Here is a 20,693-nt window from a genome sequence, read left to right as displayed (position 1 = left end):
CTTATTGAAGGTACAAGAAATAGTCATGCCTGAGCTCCAGAGCTATCAACCATTCTTTTCTAGAACTATTGCAGAATGGAACTCTCTTCCACCAAGTACAGTAAGATCATTAGCTTTGAACAATGTTTAGAGTTCGATATTCAAAGGTTAGGTGTAACAGGTCATTCAGTGTAATGTAGCCAGTTGCCACCACACTGTATGCCTGCAAAGTCGAACGGCGGTTATACCGGCTATACAGATACAGATACAGCACAGGTGACCAATTCCTTTTCAACCCTTATTTAGACGTCACGTAACCAAAGATAATAAAAGATAACAAAATAAGCGTAACCAAACACGTAACCAAAGATAATAAAAGATAAACCAGACATAACCAAAGATATTTGTAGTTACTCATTTTCACCTGAGGGAAGTAAAGAAAGTCCTGTAAAGTGTCTCAATGAAGGTTAACATCCAGGTAATGTAGTACACAAGAACATTGTCACTCAAGCAACTTGTTACTCAAAGTCTATCCAGTTGCTTGAGTAACAGTTTTCTTTTGTCCTGTAAAGTGCCTTTCCCAAGGGCACAACATGTTGGTAGATTTGAACCCAGGACCTACATGTAATGGGTTCTGACCTCAACACCCAACCATTAAACTACACGATCCCACCATGCTGTACACTAAGATTGTTTTTATGATTACATTTTACAAGAAGTGTTGTTCCATCCTTTTCTACAGGAGTACATAGCGAAGCAGTTTGGTTTTATGCAAAAGCAGATCGGCTATGATGTGTTGGCTGAAGACACCATCACAGCTCTTCTGCACAACAACAGAAAACTGCTGGAGAAGCATATCACCGCTGCTGAGATCGAGACCTTCGTTAGCCTCGTTAGGCAGAAGAAGGAGTGCAGGTGGGCTGATTTACACTCTTACCAAGCAGGTCTTTCGGTGGCCGCAAAAGACAGTATCAAATTGGCCAGGCAGGATCCATTAGCCAGACAGTATCCATTGACCACTTCTCTGGTCAATGGATACTGTCTTGCCACTGTATGATTCGCTTGGAGATTAACTCTCACTCACTATCCTGTTTAGCGCCTGTTGTTCCTCATCTTCCAAGGGTTAGACATGCTTGCACATAAGTGCTGAGGCTTGATGGCAACCCACCATTTGCCTTTATCCTGTTGGTTGACGTTATGTAGGTCAAGGTGTTGGAAATCTTCCCTTAAGTTACTTTGTCTCTTCTTTATAATGATGAGAATTTACAGTACTGTTCTACAACTCTGGAAAATTGGTTCCCTGGAATTTCCTACCAAATAGCTTTCTGACCCAAGTGAGTCAATTTTTTGGAGTTGGACAACAGTTTGATTCTCATTATGTATTTTGCCAACTCAGATGAACTTTCATGCATCTCTTCTTTGGTCAACCTCGTGGGGTTAAACCATTCTTGAATCATAATGCATTACCTGCCTAGTATGAAAGGAATCTGCATCTCTCATAACCATTGTTAGAGGGAGTTAGGCAGTGTTCAGGAGGCCATATTTGGCTATGTGTGACAGGCTTTAGATCCAGTGCAACATTGAAAAGGTTTTGAATCAGATTTTGCGTGTTGTCATTCTGCACAGATTTCTGGAATACCTGTCGGACCTGTGTGTGTCCAATAACCAGGCCATCCCGGTCACCCAGGAGCTGATCTGTAAATCTGTCCTCAAACCAGCCAACAGTGACATCCTCACAGAAACAAGGTACTCTTCTGTTATATATGAGATACACACTCAAGCTTCTGGAATATTATTGTTACGACAAGCAACTGTACGGAAAACATTACCTACATGTACTGTACGTGTACTGAAGCAAGAGGTAGTCATTGTGTTCAAAGTAACTGTCACAAGTACTGACACTTCTAGCAGAAAATATGGTACTGATAGCATTTGACATGCTGTGAAGACTTCAATATTCACACTCAGACGTTTTTATTTTCACGGTGATGCTTACTAGAAAATCATGGCACTGCTAATCTATGTCTTGTATATTCATAGATACATGTAAGGACAGAATTGTTTCAACAGTAAATTTCAAACACAAGGAAACGTCCGGACAAAAATTAAAGAATCTGCAGTACACTTTGTATGGTTGCTCAACGTGGATTTTATTATTTTCATTTCTACTTAATGTTATTCTGCAATTTATCAAATGACATGTCTGCGTACAAATCACTGGTTGGTAGGTGTGCTACATGTGCCTGAAATTACATCTCTACTGACATTCTATCCTTTATCTCTTCCCTAGAATTGTGAAGACAGAAGTTGAGGAGGTGATAGAGGATGAGGAGGGGGAGGATGGGGAGCCCATCACACAGATAGTGGAGGAGGAGGAGGTGGTCCTGTTCTGGGAGAAGGGACACAAACACAAGGCCATCCGCGAGCTGGCCGCTGATGCCGAGGAGTCCAAGGAAGACAAACAAGTTATGGACTATTATAGGTAAGACTATCTGTATCGGTATAGCCGGTATAACTGCCCTTCTGCGTAACACACCAGCTTGGCAGGCACATGGTGCAGCAGCAGCTAGCTTTGTCACTCCGAAAGAGCACAATATTGAAAGAAAAAATTTTATGTATTGCTTGTGCTTCACAGATACCAGCTGGACCTGTTCTCCCAGATGTGTCTGGACAGACAGTACCTGGCCATCAACATCCTCTCAACTCAACTGGACATCAACCTTATATTACAGGTGACTATAGTCAGAAACACAGTCAAGCATTCCAGATAACATTATTGATTGACCATTTTTGCCCATCATCGTTCAACTGTTGGTATGATTTTATTTTTCTTAAAATTGGATTGGAGACTACTGGCAGTCTTTCGGGTAGTATAAAGGAAGAAAACGTAGCCAATTGGGTACCAATTCTCTGTGTTACAGGGCTAGGCAGCATTGAACACATGGTATTGTTTATTACATGTTATTCACCTGTTTTGGCTTCAAGATGCAGAATTGTACACACACGACTTTAACAGCATTGTATTCCTTCTAATTTCTAGCATGGTCAAAGTTTGTTGTGAAATGCTGTTCACCGTTTTTCTGAGTGTTGTTTCAAGTATTGTTGCACATTGTGAGCTCACTTAGAAGTATTGAATCCTTTGAATCAGTTGCCTCTGGAGTGATTTGATGATGATGATGATGATGATGATGATGATGATGACTGGTTTATTGATTTAAAACCTTTTGCAGCCTGGAGACTGAATTGCATGTTTCATTACATACAAGTAGGGTTATGTTGATTGCATTTCGTGCCCACTTTTATTTGTGGGATACAAAAAATATAGCTGTGCACATACATAAAACATGCAGAATCCAGCTGTCTTGTTATGTAAAAAGCTGTCATAAATTCTACGACATCAAAATCGTACAGTGACTTGTGACTGCACCTACTCGCTGTTAAAACTTGCACCTGTCCTGGTTCTAGTGCATGTCGGATGAGTCGTTGCCGTATGACCTGCGTGCCTCGTTCTGCCGGCTGATGCTGCACATGCATGTGGACAGGGACCCGCAGGAACAGGTCACCCCTGTCAAGTATGCACGCCTCTGGTCCGAGATCCCCTCCAAAATTACTATAGAGGAGTAAGTATGGCGTGTTATGTACAAAATGTATTCTCCATTAGGCCACAGAAAGTAATTTGTATCTATGACATTTGCCATGCAGATTCATTTTGGCCTGATTTTAGAAGAAAAGCAAGAACTTTTGTTGCCCTCCAACAATGGTCAACATGCCAAAATGGGCAAATAAGTCGTAAATGTCTATCGGTTCTGTCACAAAACACATTTTGTTCTCACCAAGACTAATTAATTGAGATGTACATTGTATACACAATCTTCGATAACAGATAATAATAATACTTTATACAGGAAGAAAAGACCTGCTGTTTGTGATACATATTATGATTTGTCCCCACAATTCTTGGTTAGTAAGGTTTACAGTGTATGATCTCAAAATTTGAAAATGCAAGAATGTCTGCCCACTTGTTTTAACCACGTGTTACCCAGCTTATATGCCGCTTTCATTCAAATGGGATAATCCCATTTAAATTGTGAATGAAAGCAGCATATAAGCTGGGTAACACGTGGTTAAAACAAGTGGGCAGACATTCTTGCATTTTCAAATTTTGAGATCATACACTGTAAACCTTACTAACCACCGATTACACAACTTTTGTATGAGAATAAGTTACAACCCCATGTAAAATGCGTGGGAAGGGAAGTTAATTGAGATGTGTACAGTTACTGTAGTTACATGTACAAAATGTAACATCACACATACACACACACATACTTTTTACATTTACAAAAAAATGATAGACCCACAGTCATGAGTGATTTTTTTCCAGCTATGACTCCACCAGGGACAAAAGTAAGGCGGACATGAGGCCCAGGTTTGAGGACACCATGCGGTTTGTGGAGCGCTACCTCCGGCATAACCTTGCCGATAATGCCAGAGGCTGGCAGTTTGCTGACAGGAACCAGAACAAACTAACATTTGAGGTGAGCAGCTTGACACTTTTGATAGAAATATTCAAATTTTTTTAATGATGAATAATTATGATGATGAAGTTATTTGCTATCATAGCAAGTCCTCCAGTGTGTTAAATGCTCTCTTGTTCAGTTGGTAACTTTCCGTGTCATGACTTCCACTACAGTACTTGACTTCTTTGGAATGAAGAAAATAGTATTGTTATATGATCTGTTTCTACTCTCTATAGATTAATAGGTGTACAAGGAATATCAGATTTTCTACATAGCATTTCAGCAAGTTCTTGTATGTTTCTACTGTTGCCATAGGCTTTTTTGTGTCTTGATCCAATGTTTTCAAAGGCCCGATTTACACATGCAGGCAAAAAACTGTGTACGCACGTGAGAGTGCAAAAACTGCGTACATCAAATATTTCCTGAATGTAAATCGACTCAGGAAAAATTTCATGTGCAAAGTTTTCATACTGTAAAATTTTGCCTACGTGTGAATCGGGTCATATTGTACAATAAAACCACTCCATTTCTGATGTTGCTGTTGCCCCTGTCCCCCCCCCACCTAGGTGGTGAACCTGTCCCGACACCTGGTGTACTTCGGCTTCTACAGCTTCAGTGACCTGCTGAGACTGACCCAGACCCTCCTGTCCATCCTGGACATCACCAACTCCACCACGCCTGTCCTGGCACTGGGCAAGATGGACAAAGTGTCCGAGCTAGGTAGGCTGGACGGTGCCGTCTTGATGACCACTCAATGTTGGTTTGTTGATTTAAGGGTGTACAATGCAACTTCTGGGCAGCAATACAGAAAATATTCTGGATGACGAAATCTGTTGTATGTTGACATTTATTAGCACATTTTCATCATCATTAAATACAAGAAGTGTTTTAAATAACCCAAAAACAAGCTACACAAGGAGTCCTTTTGTTTTTTTGGTACCTAAATAAATTTGTAGCTAGAAACATATGAAAAAGCATATGAAAAAAACAACTGGTTTCTGTCAGCAACATGCATTTTTGCCTCACAGATATCAGTATGCTATATGGGGTAGGGTTGTATTAAACTTTCAAAAATGACCAGAAAATTGACTTAACTAGTTTGAAAGTCCAGTTTTGTTGCCTTGAAATCGCTTTGTATGCCTTTAAACTTTCCCATCGCCCTTAGTGTAGATGTTCAGTTTCCAGTATAAACTCTGACTGACTGAGCTTGCTGCCTTAATATTCAACATGTACTGACCTTGCATTACTGATAATGTCCAACTATGACTGGCAACAACATCGCTGACACTAACAGACACTGTTTCAAATGTCTACGAACACTACAACCGACAGGTCTTATATGCAGTGTACATGTACATAAGGCAAGGACATTGTGTGATGCTCAAAATGCATTTTTCTATCTACATAAAATATGCAGTAAGTACATGTACAGAGACAGAGAATATGAGTTATTAGAAAATTTTTTTCATGTAGCCCTGTCAATGGCGAGCCAATATGGTGGCCTACGAAATGTAAGTCCTAAGTTTCATAGAGAATGTATTATGAACATCACACAAGGTCCTTACCTCGTGCACACTGCATATTAGACCTGCTTCTGGTCAGTTGTAGTGTTTACCACAAATGTTCATGAGATTATATTATGGGGGCATGTTCATGTTTCACCACTTTGACATGTCCACCGTTTATTCTGCCAATGCCTACCCCCAGCAAACGGAGCCACGGAACAGAAGCAAGGTTTGTAACGGGCTTGCTTGTCTTGTGACTCGTTGCTTGTGACTCAAGTAATGATGTGAAAGAAAAACCTTCAGTTGTCATTTTTAGATCGTCCCGCAGATGAACCAACAACTGCATCTACTCCCATGCCAGGGTTGGACATGTCCAATTAATTGCCCGATTACTGGGGCCAAGTAAAAGCACTGATCGGGCAAGTATGATTCCCATAGCAAAGCGGCGTTCAAGGCAAAATTACAGAATTTTTTTGGTAAAAATTCCATATTCAGTTTGATGCCAGTCAAAATAATTATTATGTTTATCAGAAAATCCATTACTAGAACCTAGATACCACATATTGGTAAAGAAACCTCCAAATAGCTTTCAAATTGTTTTCTTATACTAATCCAGTAGCAATAAATGTTGTACTATGTTGTCAGACTTATCATATCATTAGTAATTCAGCATGAATTGCCTAAAAACTTTATCTGACTAAAAAACTGAAAGGATTCCTTGCAAAAAATGCATAGAAACATGTCATTTGTATTTTGGGCCAGTAAAAAGTGAAAATGACCAATAAAATGACTGTACTTGCCCGAGAAAGCAGCATTGCCAAGTTCAGATTTTTGAAAACTTGTCCAGCCCTAACTCCACGTGATTCCATGTCCCTTTCATGCATGTGCCTGATGTGTTGGTTTATATCCCCAGATGACAGAGATGGTGTTTAAGTTTTACCCACCATGTTGTGTTCCCCCTTCCTCCTGTTCCCACCTGTCCACTCCAGTCTGTGCCTCCACCCTAATGTGCAGTGTTGGTTGGTGGGATGTCCCCAATCACCAGAGTAAGGAGATATTTCATTGGCTGTTCCCTCCTCTCCTGACCTCTAACCTTGCCTTACCTCAGCTCAGAAGGGCACAGCTGGCTGGCTGTATTATACATAGTCCCAGTGCTACATGTAGTTGAGTACATGTATGTGTAGTGATTTTTACAGTACAGTGCAGATCTTAATCAACTTTTTTACATGCCATTTTATCTTGCTTTAAATCACAATTGAAAGGTGTGTAAAGCACAGATAAAACTCGTGCAAAAGCTGTGTAAACCATGTGCACTAATTATATATAATTACAGTACATTATGTAGCTGCAATTGCGTGTGGCTACTCGCAGTTACACGAACATCTACACATGTTTTGCAAGAGAAATGAATGCAATTCAGAGCTTTTTGCACTGCTTTTGCAGGCGTTTAAATCAAGAAATGAATGGCTTTCAATTTCGTTTTGTATGACTTAAAATGGAAATTTGCATGCTTGCAAATTGGAAGTTAGATCTGTACTGTACAAATGTATGTGATTCCAAATATTGCCATGCACATGCAATTGTCAGAATGGGTTGAGGGCAATCTCCCCTGGTGCCATTGCTTCTGGAACATGATACTAAGGTTGTAGTTTAGATGTTTGGGTCCAGGTAGAGCATTAGGATGTCTTGGTGTAGCAGCAACACTGTGCAAGACTGTCTGCTACATATACTATCATAATCATGTTACAATCATTGTATCATCATGGCTGTTTTAATTCAAATCTAACTACCTGATAATTTGATAACTAGACCTGATTTACATGCAGGCAAAAACTTGACTGCATTTGCATACAAGTTTACGAAAACTGTGTAAAATGACTGCTTTGAAGTACATTGTACATTATGTCGAGAAGCAGTTTTCGTACACTCGCATGCGTACATAGTTTTCAACCAGTAGTGTTACCATATGATTCAGGTTTTTGCCGACATGTTTATGGGGTCCTAGGCAGCATATGGTTAACTGCTTCAGAATGACAATCATTGTAATGCACATGTACATGTACTAATCAGCTTGCTACAAATAAGTGCAACGTGATGATTGGCAGTTCTTTCAATCTAACAATTGAATTCATTTTGATTGCCATTCACTAACTAAGACTTTCCATAGTTCGATATTGTAGAAACATGATAATTGTAGAGTTAGTCTTTCAATTTTAATGAAATAGAAAAGAGACAGTTGGCTTTTGCTTAATTTATGATACATAACTACTCAAATGCCTCAGAAACAACATTTAACTCTGAATGTGATGAAAAATGATAATGCATTGTGTAAAAAATCTTAAAAGTGGAGTAAATATTATGTTGTCTTTTGGTTGTGTCAAAGAGTTTTTTCTTGCAAACCAATTTTTTGACCCCAGTAGCACAACTCAAGCCTGCACAAGTCTGCAGTGCCGTTAACTTTTTTCAAGAAACCCCCCACAATACAAATGGTACAGGCCATGTTGCCATTGAAACTGAACCGTCTGTTCCTTCCCCAGTGGGTAAGACGGGGGTGTTCAAGTCTCTGCACGACGTGAGCGCCGTGATGACCACCATGGTGCTGGGCGGAGGGGGCATGTCCGGGGGGAAGGCCCTGAAGGCTGGGGACGGGGAGATGGACACCATCGTCATGGACACCAAACTGAAGATCATTGAAATTCTGCAGGTAATGTCTGGATTTAGAATGTCTGAATCGTCCTTGAACAAGCATCCCTGCAGTTCCAGAATAAGCCACCATAGTGGGCCCAAACTTACGGGGGCACACCCCAGTTTATTTGGGGCCTCTATTCGAAGCTGCACATCCTCAAATCTAGCGACCGTCTCTGGCGTGGAATAATTCGGAAGGAGAATAACTGTATATGGGACGAAAGGATATCTCTTCAGCTACAAGACAAGCTGAGTTTGGTTTCTTCAACCTTTTTAAGTTTGGTAAAATCAACGGAAAAAACATTATTTTCACTCCAAAATTAATGCCCAAAATTGCGAATTTTCGCGTAGGATAATCCCACAAAAAAAAATTTTCCGGCAGAAATGACTGATGCTGGCAGAAAGACCCAAGCCTTGACTATACCCGAGTAAATTATAAAGAAAATTCTAGTACTGTAATTTTCTAAACAGTCCACGGCGCGAGGGGTTGCAAATCCACCCCTATATACGAAGCCGCAGAGCGAAAACTAGGTCAAACGGGCGGATTACACTTGGCGCGCAAGGATACCCGGAAGTAAGGTTCGGAGCCAAAAGAAATTTTTACCCCAAAATCACCATTTCTTACACTATTCAGCCATGTTAATGTTTAATGATACTTCGTGGCAGTTTATAAGAAATGTCACCTCAAACTTGGACCCTCCAAACCCTTTCGTCACTTTTTTACAACGGACTATTGCGGACCCCTGTCGTGGAAGAACTGGGGTGTGCACCGTTACATCACTTACTCTCAGCCCTAAGAGCTTTCAACTACTCAAAAATCATGAACCTCACCTCAAAGTTTGAAGCTCAGCTGCGGTATGGTAGGTACCCACTAGAAGGCCCATTATCAAACTTGACCTTCATCTTTGCTGCCCCTACCCACCCACTAAATATCATGAAAACTTTTATGCTACGAACTTATCATTACCATTAACAAACAATTTGTCTTTCGCCCCCTTCCCACTCTCCCCGCTACCTTGAACATACAGTTCCGTGAACACCACCATTTTTCTCATTTTCTCAGACCAGGAAATTTTGCTATCGTGAACATTAAGCAAATAATAATACAGTATTTCATCCATGACTGGTCTCTGCCCATTACAGTTTATCCTGAATGTTCGTCTGGACTATCGCATCTCCTGTCTCCTGTCCATCTTCAAGAATGACTTTGACGAGAGTAACAGCAGCCAGCGAGGCGACACTCTGCCTGGGCTGGGCACCAACGCACAGGACAACTCTGGTAACTGGGAAAACAATTATCCTACATGTAATTTTGAGTATGTACACGACCTGAAAATGTATTCAATACCATTGAGTGCTGGATTCTATACCATTGAATGTGAAACGTGTCCAGCACCAAGGACAGAGAAGACACATCCACACCAACACATTCAGCACTAAGGACAGCACCATACTTCGACAAGATACTGAATATATGTGTATGAAACTATACCTCTATTTGGACAAAGAGACTTTTTGTATGCAACCAATAGTTTTATTCGGCCAACGTTCCAGTGACCGTCTGTCAACTTCCTCAGGGCAATTCTGACTGGTTCACATTGCACAGCACATGTGTCACTACTATTACTTTTGCATATCTTGGTTGTAAAAGACTCTCAATATTCAGTGACTTACCAGTCAGATGAAAGTATTCAGGGATATACCTCTTTATATACGGGAAGTTTTTCCTGTGTTGTAATATATGCAAGTATAAGAAAATATACTATCTAATGTGAAATGAACTAATTGTAATGTCATGAAGTTCAACTTGATATTCTTTCTCCAGTGGTAGACTTAGAGAAGATTGCACAACAAGCAGAAAGCATCTTTGATGGCAGGTAAGATGTTTATTTATTATTTAAAATATAGTTAATTGAGAGTACTTTATGTCCAGATTGTCATCCCCCTCCTCAGTAAGAAATGCATGTTCCCTGAAGCTTTTCCTATTCTGAAGTATGTTTAACTTTACAGTGACATGTTTCGTATCTTTCTATAAGTGCATTAAACTTTTATATGCCTTTAATGCTCTATCTTGCCTTTGCTTGTACATGGGCACATATTTTGTACACATCTTCATCTCTCACATTCTGACTGCTACACAATGTCATGTACTTGGTTGGCTTTTGTATCTGTATGCATGTCTTTTTCCATGAGAGTCCAGAGTAAAGGGTTGTCGTTGTACCTTACTCTGTGACAAACAAACAAACAAACAAACAAACATGCCGACTGCATGGCTGCATATGGAATGAATGCCACCAAGTTTTTCCCCTGCTTGTATATCTGCTGCACACCTCTCTGTGGAACACTGCACAGCAAATGGAGGATTATCAGGCAGGTCCAGTCATGTGAAAATTAACCTTCTCCATGCTACCTTAGCCCATCACCACTACAGATTTGGTGCCAAATGGCTACCTTAGCATGCTGAAGGTTAATTCAGTTATGTGTTAGTGCTAGAGGTTGTATGTTATATAAGGTAATGCCTTTTCTTTCCTGCCTCGGAAAGGTGTCATCTTTTTTTTTTTCAATGAGTTCTAAGGAGTTTTTGTGATAGCTGCAAACCAGATACATGTAGTTTTAGAATATAGTTGGTTGACGGCTATAGCTACTTGTATATTGGAATTTTCTTAAACATAACCAAGTATTCTTCCTAACGTCCTTAAAAGCTCTGAGAAAAGTGTCTGATAGACATCTAAACTAAGGTAAGCAAGGTAGGAAGAATACCAGGTTGTGTGTAAATTCCATTATCCCAGTAGCTATAGTAGGCCACCAACAATCAAGTACGTATGTTCTACCAAACTGATGAAGTTTTCGGAAAAACTACAGTTGCTACTTTCTCCTAAAAGTACATTAAAAGTATTTGTGAACTGGCAGATTTTAACAAGCTGTGTTCTCTGTTGTGTGCCCCCCCCCCCCAGTGATGAGTCAGCAGATCTGGACCTGGATGGTGCGGGAGGGCGGACATTCCTGAGAGTACTGCTGCACCTGACCATGCACGACTACCCACCCCTGGTGTCAGGTGCACTCCAGCTGCTCTTCAGACACTTCAGCCAAAGGCAGGAGGTGCTGCAAGCCTTCAAACAGGTGAGGCTGCAGGTGTTGATCCAGGTGTTCTGAAAATAGTGTGTACTTTGTTTTTTGGACAAAGTAAGAACTAACTGCGGCGAGGATGATGAATGGCTCAAGGATGAGGATGATGATAATGAATGGTTTGATGATGATGATGATGAATGGTTTGAGGATGATGATGATGAATGGTTCAAGGATGGTAATGAGGATGATGGTGATGAGGATGAGGATGATGATGATGGTGATGATGATGAATGAATCAAGGATGATGATGGTGATGATGATGAGGATGATTGGTTCCTGTGGGCTGACCCTTCCCTCCTGTTGTCCCCAGGTCCAGCTGCTGGTGTCCTCCAGCGATGTGGAGAACTACAAGCAGATAAAAGCCGACCTGGACGAGCTCAGACTGCTCGTGGAGAAATCGGAACTCTGGGTCTACAAGAGCAAGAGTGAAGGCGGCAAAAAGGTACAACCTTCGTCATGAAAGTTCATCTGTGTCAACTTTATTACTTAAGAGATATTAATTGACACATTTGAGTCAGTTGCAGTATCATACTTGTAAAAATTGAGGTAACCAGAATTAAAAGTAATATCCACAGCTTTAAAGATATTTACAAAGCATCATTAACAATAATATCTATATGTTGAATAATGACTTTTTTCCATTTTTTGCATATCTTCTCATCATCTTTAAACCCCCAGTAATGATATATGTTTCTTCATGATTATCTGTAGCAAATGCAGATTTTTCATTATCCTCAAACAAAATACATAGTAATATACAGTTATACCTGTAAAAATGTCTTTTTGCATGTAATATATAGCATACACTTACACATACACCTACATGTAATATTGACTATCGAAATTCATATATTGGTCAGTACTTTCAAAGCTGTTTTAGCATAAGCGCATTGCATGTTGTTGATGCTTTCTGCCACATTTATTTTACCCATGTCGCCTACATCAGAAGAAGGATAAAAAGGATAAGAAGGATAAGGACAAAAAGAAGGAGAAGGAGGTGAGCTTGGTGACAAAAGAAAGACTTGTATGTCCTGTTAACCCACCTCCCTCCTGCACAACTTAGAAACAACTGGTTTTTGGTGATACATTTGTACATGTATGTTTGAAGACACACCTGTTTCATGTTCTCATAAAGTTTTAATAACTCCCTTCAGGGCTTGAAATAATTTTTGGGACTGTGTGCCAAAATTTTAGGATAGGTGCACCATGGCACCCAGGGCTCGAAGTACCACATCCATCCATCCATCCATCCATCCATCCATCCATCCATCCATCCATCCATCCATCCATCCATCCATCCATCCATCCACTCACTCACTCACTCACTCACTCATTCATTCATTCATTCATTCAGATGCAGATTAGTGCAGGTAAAATTAGAGCTGTAAGTTATACATGTGGGTATGATGTCTACCTGCTTCTAACCTGCACTGGTCCATGTACTGAGTCACCACCAGTCCTGATATAATGGAAATGGCAAGAAAGTATTTTGAGCCCTAGGCCTGGCACCTATCCACCATTTCAAATGAATTTCGAGCCCTGCTGTTGGACGTCTTTACCCAAACACACTATCTTTTATTTCAGTACCATTACCCCAGCATTGGAAGATTCCACTAATATTAACAGTACTGGAATAGTGTGTTTGTCATTGTCATCACCATTGTTGTTGTCCCGTCTGTTTCTAACAGTTACATGTATTCCCGTTGACTAAAACATTTCCTTCTAGCAACCCATCCTACTGTATGTCTACTAATGGTATCTTCAATTCTTCAGGTTTACTTCAATGTAGTCTACATTTTTGTACATGTATGTTGGAAAGTTTGAGAGGGTTACAGTATGTTATGAAAGGCACAGTTACTGATTTAGATGTACAATGTACATGTCGATACATACACATTGTACGTAGATGTATACATATGTTAGAGCCTTCTCTCTTAGTCCCTCAACATCCTTCGTTAGATGGCTTTACATACATGTAGCTGGTATACATGTACTTGATTATGTTAATGACATATAAGACTCCATCTGCTAATTGTAACAGTACTGTAATCTACTACATGTATAATTGAAACAGTTAAAGAATCTCTTTACTTCTGTCAACACCATACTCCATAGGAGAAGAAGGAGTCCAGTACAGGGGACCTAGACGGGGGCGGAGACAAGAAGAAGAAGTCTGAGGGGGACAAAAAGGAAGGGAAATCGGTGAGTGGCACGCTGCATTACTCCTGTCATTCTCAAATGATATGTTTAATATTGCCCCACATGATACGAAAAACCTTACTTTAAGTTAGTAAACCTTTTTTTTTCTCTATTGACATGTAACATACATGTATCTATAAGTATGTTGTGTAAGTTATTGTTATATTTACCTTCAGGTTGAAGATCAGCCAGTACATATCCATTAGAATAATGAAGATGTGCCAAGGTTATAGTGTGGAGCAGTAGCTCATTTCCTCCTTCCTTCTCTCCTCTCGCTCTTCCATTCTTCTTTTCTTTCTTCTCTTCCTTTCTTCCTTTATTCCTTCTTTCCTTCATTCCTTCCATCCTTCCTTTCCTTCCTTCCATCCTTCCTTTTTTTCCTTCCTTCCTTCCTGTTTTCCTTCCTTTCTTCTTTCTTCCTCCCCTTCCTCCATCCCTCACTCCTTCCTTTCCTCCTTATAACCTACATTTTTATTGCAGGGAAACCTTGCATGATCAGTTATGGAATAATTGCACCACTGTAACCATACAATGTATCTAAGCATGCACATTATACTACGTGTACATGACTGTATGTCTTTGCCAATCAGAGCACCAAGCAACCACAATTGTCATACATTCATCCACAAAAGAGCTTGGCTAGCTAATGTTGTTGTACTCATTGTATAGTTAGTTAATTAACTGATTGGTTAGATAATTAAATGCTTGGTGTTACCAATTGTACATTCATATAAATTTAATTGTTTGATCGATAGATTGAATAATGTTTGCTAATATTTTGATTGATTAATTTTTATCAACAGGCAATAATCCAGGTTAATACATTCTTAACTGAATCATATAAACACCCAATCCTCAATTTTTTTGGCAATGCCTCAGGGGCAGAGCCCTTTAACGTGTAAGTTATTGCCAATGTCCCTCATCAAATGTGAGAATCTCCCCATGCTCCTTTATGTTGAAGCGAGAGAAGTTGATGTCACAAGAGTCGTCCATTGCCGATGATGACATCATTTATCCTGTTCGGGTGACCCGAGAACAATGGATTCAGTCAGTCCACATGTCAAAGGTTAGGAGGTCATCGCCTTGGCAACAGACATGGCCAATCCCTATCACTCTTCTGCTAATCTGGCGCAAAAGAAGCAAACCTCCCACTGCCTCTGCTGGTGGTGGGTTTGAGGTGGCAGCTTGCCTTTCTAATCTAATCAGTCCATCTCCCGGCAATGAGGGTGTGAAAATAATCAACGGATTGAAGCAAATTGAAGGGTGACTTACCAATTTTGGTCGCCCAAGGGTGGTGATGTGGTGATCCACTTCAATGGAAATGACTGAAAATGCTTTTGGTTGTAGTACAAACTCTTTGGTCGTATGTTAAATTTTCATTTTGGGTATAGAAGTAAAGCCACTAAAGACTGAGGTAATTGTTATCTTTTTAGTAAAAAAAGGGGTACAACAGTCAAAAAAAGTGCACCAAAGTTAATAGGTACTTGCTATTTTTTCTCAATATTCAAAGAATTAATTTTAAAATTCTTGTAATAACTTTGTACAAAGTTGCATTTGTATCTTTGATGACTTTCGTTATTGTAATACATGCCAGGAATTATTTCATGCCCAAGAGTTTGTACATTCATTCTTTTGCTGGGTTTCCATTAATTGATATTAAGCTATGCTGTAATTATTCTGAATATCTCTTCCCTGCTTTCTTCAATGCTGCCATGGACTGATACATATTACTAGTCACATCCAAAATACACAAAATTTAATGATTCATCCTCACGTTCAAATTGACAATTTTCCTCCACATTTCACACACCTGATTATGAGCCAATATTATTTGCTTTTTGTAATGCCCTTTCTCTAATACCTAACAGTTTTGTCACACAGTTTCTGCCACTTCAGTCTGCATTGTAGTTTATTTTCTTTCTGTTTGACATATGGACTTATCCCAACCCTTTTCTTTTCTGGGCATTTTATGCCAATTTTACAGGCAAATACTGCATTAAAAGGCATGGTAAGTGAGGCTTTGAGTTAAAGTGCATGTACTTATTTTGTGTGCTGCTTGCAGACTTTATGCATTTTAATTGTGGTGTGTCGAATTCCCTGCTTTCGTTTACCATTTACCATTTGTGTTTATCAAAAGAGTTTTACCCAAAACTGCACCCAAAGACACATTGTGTAAGAAGAAAATCCCAATATTTTAATGTTCTACCAAATATGAATTTGTTTTCGGATGTATCATCAACATATTGTACTAATAATAAGCTTTAAGTTAATAACAAGCTCGCTTGGTGTAGTGGTTGTGACTAAGTACCTACTTTTCCTGTGACTAAATGATCAAACCTTTGGTTCACATAATTATACCGCAAACTTTGCTAACTGGTTTTTACACTTTGGTGGTCATGGATGTTGCACATCAACTTTTTGGATGATTTTTGAGCCTCAATTTGTCCAGTCTTCTGCTTTTCAATGGAGAAAATTTGCAACTGTTTAATAGATCGTAATAAGCTTGAGGTCAACTCCTTGTTAGTTGCTGGTACAACTACCTAGTGGTTATTCTAGAAGCCAGAGTCAGACATCACTTGTTGATTTCTCCCACAAACAAGTCAGCAATTTGAAAAATGAATAATAACAAGAAGTCCTAATAAAACATACTTTTGCCCTGTACTACACAAAAATGTACAAATTAAAAATAATGTCTATCCTTTGTGTCTTTCCGAATATTTTGAAGGAAGTGTCATGTTGCTAAAATCAAAGTTTCTTTCTACTCCAGTCCTTGACGTCGTCCCAGGGTCCTGAAGGTTCTGCCATTGACCTTGACATTGGACCTGCCATGGACCAAAACAGTGTCAAGAATTACAAGACCATCCAACAGGTATGTAATGTCACAATAACATGTACAGTAAGATCAGGATTTACTTTGCTACCCACACATTTTACATGTGGTTTTAAAAAAATTGTGCTTTTGTTGTGTAAACACTGTGTAGATAGCATGTAAATCGTTATTGAAGGCAATGTATCGTTTTAATCGAGAAATGCACCGTCTGTACTGTATGCCTTGAACTATCCAAAAAACTACACTGTCATTGCTCTAAACATTGCAATGATCCTATAGTTGCCTACCCATGTCATCCCCTTGAACAACTTGGCAAAAGTTGGTGTAACAGAGTGGCAACTACATAGCTGCAGTCATCATATACTTAACTACTAATTTTGATGGACCTACATGTAGATCAGTCTATTGCCTGCACTTTTCAACCTATGTGAAAGTGTTACCTTGAAGCAATGTAATAGAGGTTTTGATGAAATGTTTTCCCCCAGGTTCTGATTCGCCTGAGCCAGCTGTGTGTCCATCAGTCCAGTGGGAAGAACAGGAAACACGAGCAGCGACTGCTGAGGAACATGGGAGCACACAGTGTCGTCCTGGAGCTCCTACAGATTCCCTTTGATAAGGTACAGCGATAATGTTTTTGATCAATTTATTTCTGCACTTGCATGATTTGTCCACGTTTCAGGGAGTGTGAATTAAAGTCTTAACTCAAACTATTAAACCACATGCTAACTCAGGAATTTGCGATCTTCATGCTGTTGGGTAAAAAATAACGGCAGACCTCATGAACATTTTCACTTGGTTTTATAGGAAATGTAAACAAACTAGAAAGGCCAATATTTGCTTTGGAGCAAATACAGCGATGGGTTCACCACATTTTACCACATGGCAGGGAAAGAATGAGAAACACAAGGGAAAACAATGATTACATTGATATAACTATAATATGAAGTAACATACAACTAAAACAACAGTTGGATAGCTATTCCCTACTTTATTGGTTAGGATTTTTAATTGCATAATGCAAACTGTTGATTTTCAAAATAAAATAAAAAACGTTCATGCCCCGCATTCCAATGCTGGAGCAGAAAAGCTTGAAATACCTACCAAAACACTTGAATAAAGACATACTGTCAGTATGGAAATGCTCTGTGCAGGTGTTAATCAAGTTAAATCCCAACAGCCAATCAGCAAGAAATGCTCTGTACAGGTGGAAATGCTCTGTGCAGGTGTTAATCAAGTTAAATCCCAACAGCCAATCAGCAAGAAGTATAGAGGAAAGCTGCATGCCTATTGGTTGATGCCCTGCATTCCATTGTGATGACTCATGCCCAGACGTGGTAAACAAGGCACACTAAAACAGTAATACATTTGCTATAACACAGCCAAAAAACTCAAATAAAACCATTCTAAAAGCCTGTATCACAAAAATTTAAAAAACGCCTAGGGGTATTTGCCCACTGTACCTCCATACCAAATTTCAGGACCTTAGGCCCTAAAATGAAGAAGCTGAATCCATTTAAAGATATGGCAGGAGGAGGAGAAACATTGTGGTGGTGAACCCATAATTAGGTGTGATGTTTTCTCCACCGATGGCCTGCATATGAAAGGGGGCATATTTCTGTTTGTACTGTTATGAAACTATCCCCTCATCTATAATATAGAAAATGTCGGTATCTTTTTGTTATATGGAATGATCTGTTTCCATGTAAGTCCCTGTCACACACACACCTTCCCCCGACCACCAATCAACCAAGATTGGCTGAAGTTTGGAAGCAATGTGACTAGATTTAGACCACGCCTACCTTTCTATACGAATCATATATAAACTTAGAGTTGACTTTCACTCCCAATCATGTCCAAAACTACTGCCTGCTATTTTAACTTCATGGCTGCTATCACTTGATTTATGATTTTCTTTACCATTGTAGAAGGAAGACACCAGGATGAACGAGATCATGCGATTGGCCCACGAGTTCTTACAGAAGTTCTGCCAAGGAAATCCGGCCAATCAGGCACTACTACACAAGCATGTGGACCTGTTCTTGACTCCTGGGGTATGCTCATCCAATTTCAAGATCATCATATACTGATAAAAGTAGAGATAAAAGTTTAAAGTAATATACTATAAAAAGCAATGATAATGATTACAGCTACAATTGAATAGAAAAGTACCAGATACTTGCATGAGGACATAAAAATGTTGTTTGTCTTGTAAGGAGAAAGTAATCATAGGCTATTCTGAAAAAGTGTATTAGCCAGCTTGAAATTTTTCTGTCATCTCAATTTTGTTTGATGCCATATCATTTTTAGCACTGAATCACCATGCAACAATCCTAGGTTGCCTGGGTAAATTTTGAAATCTCGACCCACTGAAATGCTATTTCCTACATTTAGTGCAAATTTTGCTGGTAGACTATTAGTAAATTTAGTTTGATGACATCTCTTTCCATATCTGAACACACTGATTTTTGTCTGATATACTAGTAGATGGCAAAATTTTTGTCCATCATGAGCAGAAAAATTCCTTCAAATGATGAAAACAGGGATGCTGGCTAGAAAAGAGTCTTTTTATTTTCTCAGCTCTTGGAGGCTGAAACCATGAGACACATCTTCATGGACAACAGCATGCTATGCAATGAAGTGACAGAGAGGGTGGTACAGCACTTTGTCCACTGCATTGAGACCCACGGCCGCCATGTGCAGTATCTGAAGTTCCTACAGACCATTGTTAAAGCAGAGGGGCAATACATCAGGAAATGTCAGGATATGGTCATGGCTGAGGTAGGGGAGATTTTTATCTGTGATACATTGTAACTACATGTATATTGTGTACATAGATGATTTAGTGTGTATGTGTATGTTAGTTGTCCTTGCTGCTGAATTGTTGTCCATGTCTGTTTGACTGTACTTGGTGCTGAGTTGCTGTCCATGTCTGCATGTTAGCTGTCTTAGTACTGATTTACTGTCCAACAAATCAGCACCAAGGACAGCTAACATGTTACATTTTAGCTGTCCTTGGTGCTGATTTGCTTTCCATGTCAACATGTAAGCTTTCTGCTGATTGGCTAATTGTGGCTGCATGGGCCCTGATGTAAATTGCCTCCTTTATACCTCTCACATATTCCTGCTCCATATCCAAAATGCACAACTTGTGAGTTCCTTCTGCGTTGGATCAAAATTTAACTTTACCATTATGGAGTTTTGCTAACACAGATGAGCTTTCATTGGAAAGTCTCTCCACCGGAAAGCATGCCCTCTCTTTAGAACTCCCTCCACCAGCAGAACTTTCATACATACTGCAGTACACATCTGGAACAGTCTCCCAGACAACGTGGTCGGCGTGATCACTGACAACAACCTCTAGTCATTCAAAACAAGAGTACACCAGCATCTTCTTTCCACTATCAGGACTTCTACATGAACCTTGCTGTTGTTGTAAACCAATGATTAGCCAGGAGTGATATTTTAATGTTACAACCCAGGCTATTGTTTTTTATTAGCCCATTATAGAAAAAAAGTTTGATGAAGTTCCCTGTCGTCCTGACAGTTGGTGAACGTAGGAGAAGACGTCCTGCTGTTCTACAACGACCGGTCGTCCTTCAACACGCTGATCGAGATGATGCGGTCTGAGCGGGAGAAGAGACAGCTGAGCAGCCCCCTGATGTACCACATCAACCTGGTCCAGCTGCTGGGGCTCTGCACGGAGGGCAAGAACGTGTACACCGAGATCAAGTGCCACTCCCTCCTCCCTCTGGACGATATCAGCAGGGTGGTGGTGCATCCAGACTGTCTACCTGAGGTTTGTTTGTTTGTTTGTTTGTTTGTTTGTTGTTTTGTTTGTTTGTTTGT

At 39.8% G+C, this 20,693-nt stretch overlaps 1 protein-coding gene across 1 annotated transcript in view; it reads left to right on the top strand.

Moving 5' to 3' along the window:
- The window catches only part of LOC109477077 (inositol 1,4,5-trisphosphate receptor-like), a 122,976-nt gene that overhangs the window by 63,862 nt on the left and 38,421 nt on the right, over nucleotides 1–20,693 (top strand). The window contains exons 15-34 of the mRNA XM_019778122.1: nucleotides 722–894; nucleotides 1,606–1,725; nucleotides 2,270–2,461; nucleotides 2,615–2,711; nucleotides 3,445–3,599; nucleotides 4,364–4,517; nucleotides 5,066–5,219; nucleotides 8,542–8,708; nucleotides 9,833–9,968; nucleotides 10,515–10,566; nucleotides 11,644–11,809; nucleotides 12,129–12,260; nucleotides 13,934–14,020; nucleotides 14,979–15,083; nucleotides 16,002–16,025; nucleotides 16,785–16,886; nucleotides 17,333–17,464; nucleotides 18,773–18,898; nucleotides 19,425–19,625; nucleotides 20,392–20,643. Of these exons, the coding sequence (XP_019633681.1) occupies nucleotides 722–894; nucleotides 1,606–1,725; nucleotides 2,270–2,461; nucleotides 2,615–2,711; nucleotides 3,445–3,599; nucleotides 4,364–4,517; nucleotides 5,066–5,219; nucleotides 8,542–8,708; nucleotides 9,833–9,968; nucleotides 10,515–10,566; nucleotides 11,644–11,809; nucleotides 12,129–12,260; nucleotides 13,934–14,020; nucleotides 14,979–15,083; nucleotides 16,002–16,025; nucleotides 16,785–16,886; nucleotides 17,333–17,464; nucleotides 18,773–18,898; nucleotides 19,425–19,625; nucleotides 20,392–20,643 (2,727 nt within the window). The remainder of the gene's footprint in view (nucleotides 1–721; nucleotides 895–1,605; nucleotides 1,726–2,269; nucleotides 2,462–2,614; nucleotides 2,712–3,444; nucleotides 3,600–4,363; nucleotides 4,518–5,065; nucleotides 5,220–8,541; nucleotides 8,709–9,832; nucleotides 9,969–10,514; nucleotides 10,567–11,643; nucleotides 11,810–12,128; nucleotides 12,261–13,933; nucleotides 14,021–14,978; nucleotides 15,084–16,001; nucleotides 16,026–16,784; nucleotides 16,887–17,332; nucleotides 17,465–18,772; nucleotides 18,899–19,424; nucleotides 19,626–20,391; nucleotides 20,644–20,693) is intronic.

This window comes from Branchiostoma belcheri, unplaced genomic scaffold (genome assembly GCF_001625305.1).
Source record: "Branchiostoma belcheri isolate BF01 breed outbred unplaced genomic scaffold, Haploidv18h27 scaffold4, whole genome shotgun sequence".
NCBI classification, from domain to species: domain Eukaryota; kingdom Metazoa; phylum Chordata; class Leptocardii; order Amphioxiformes; family Branchiostomatidae; genus Branchiostoma; species Branchiostoma belcheri.
This window is presented reverse-complemented; position numbering and strand designations above follow the sequence as displayed.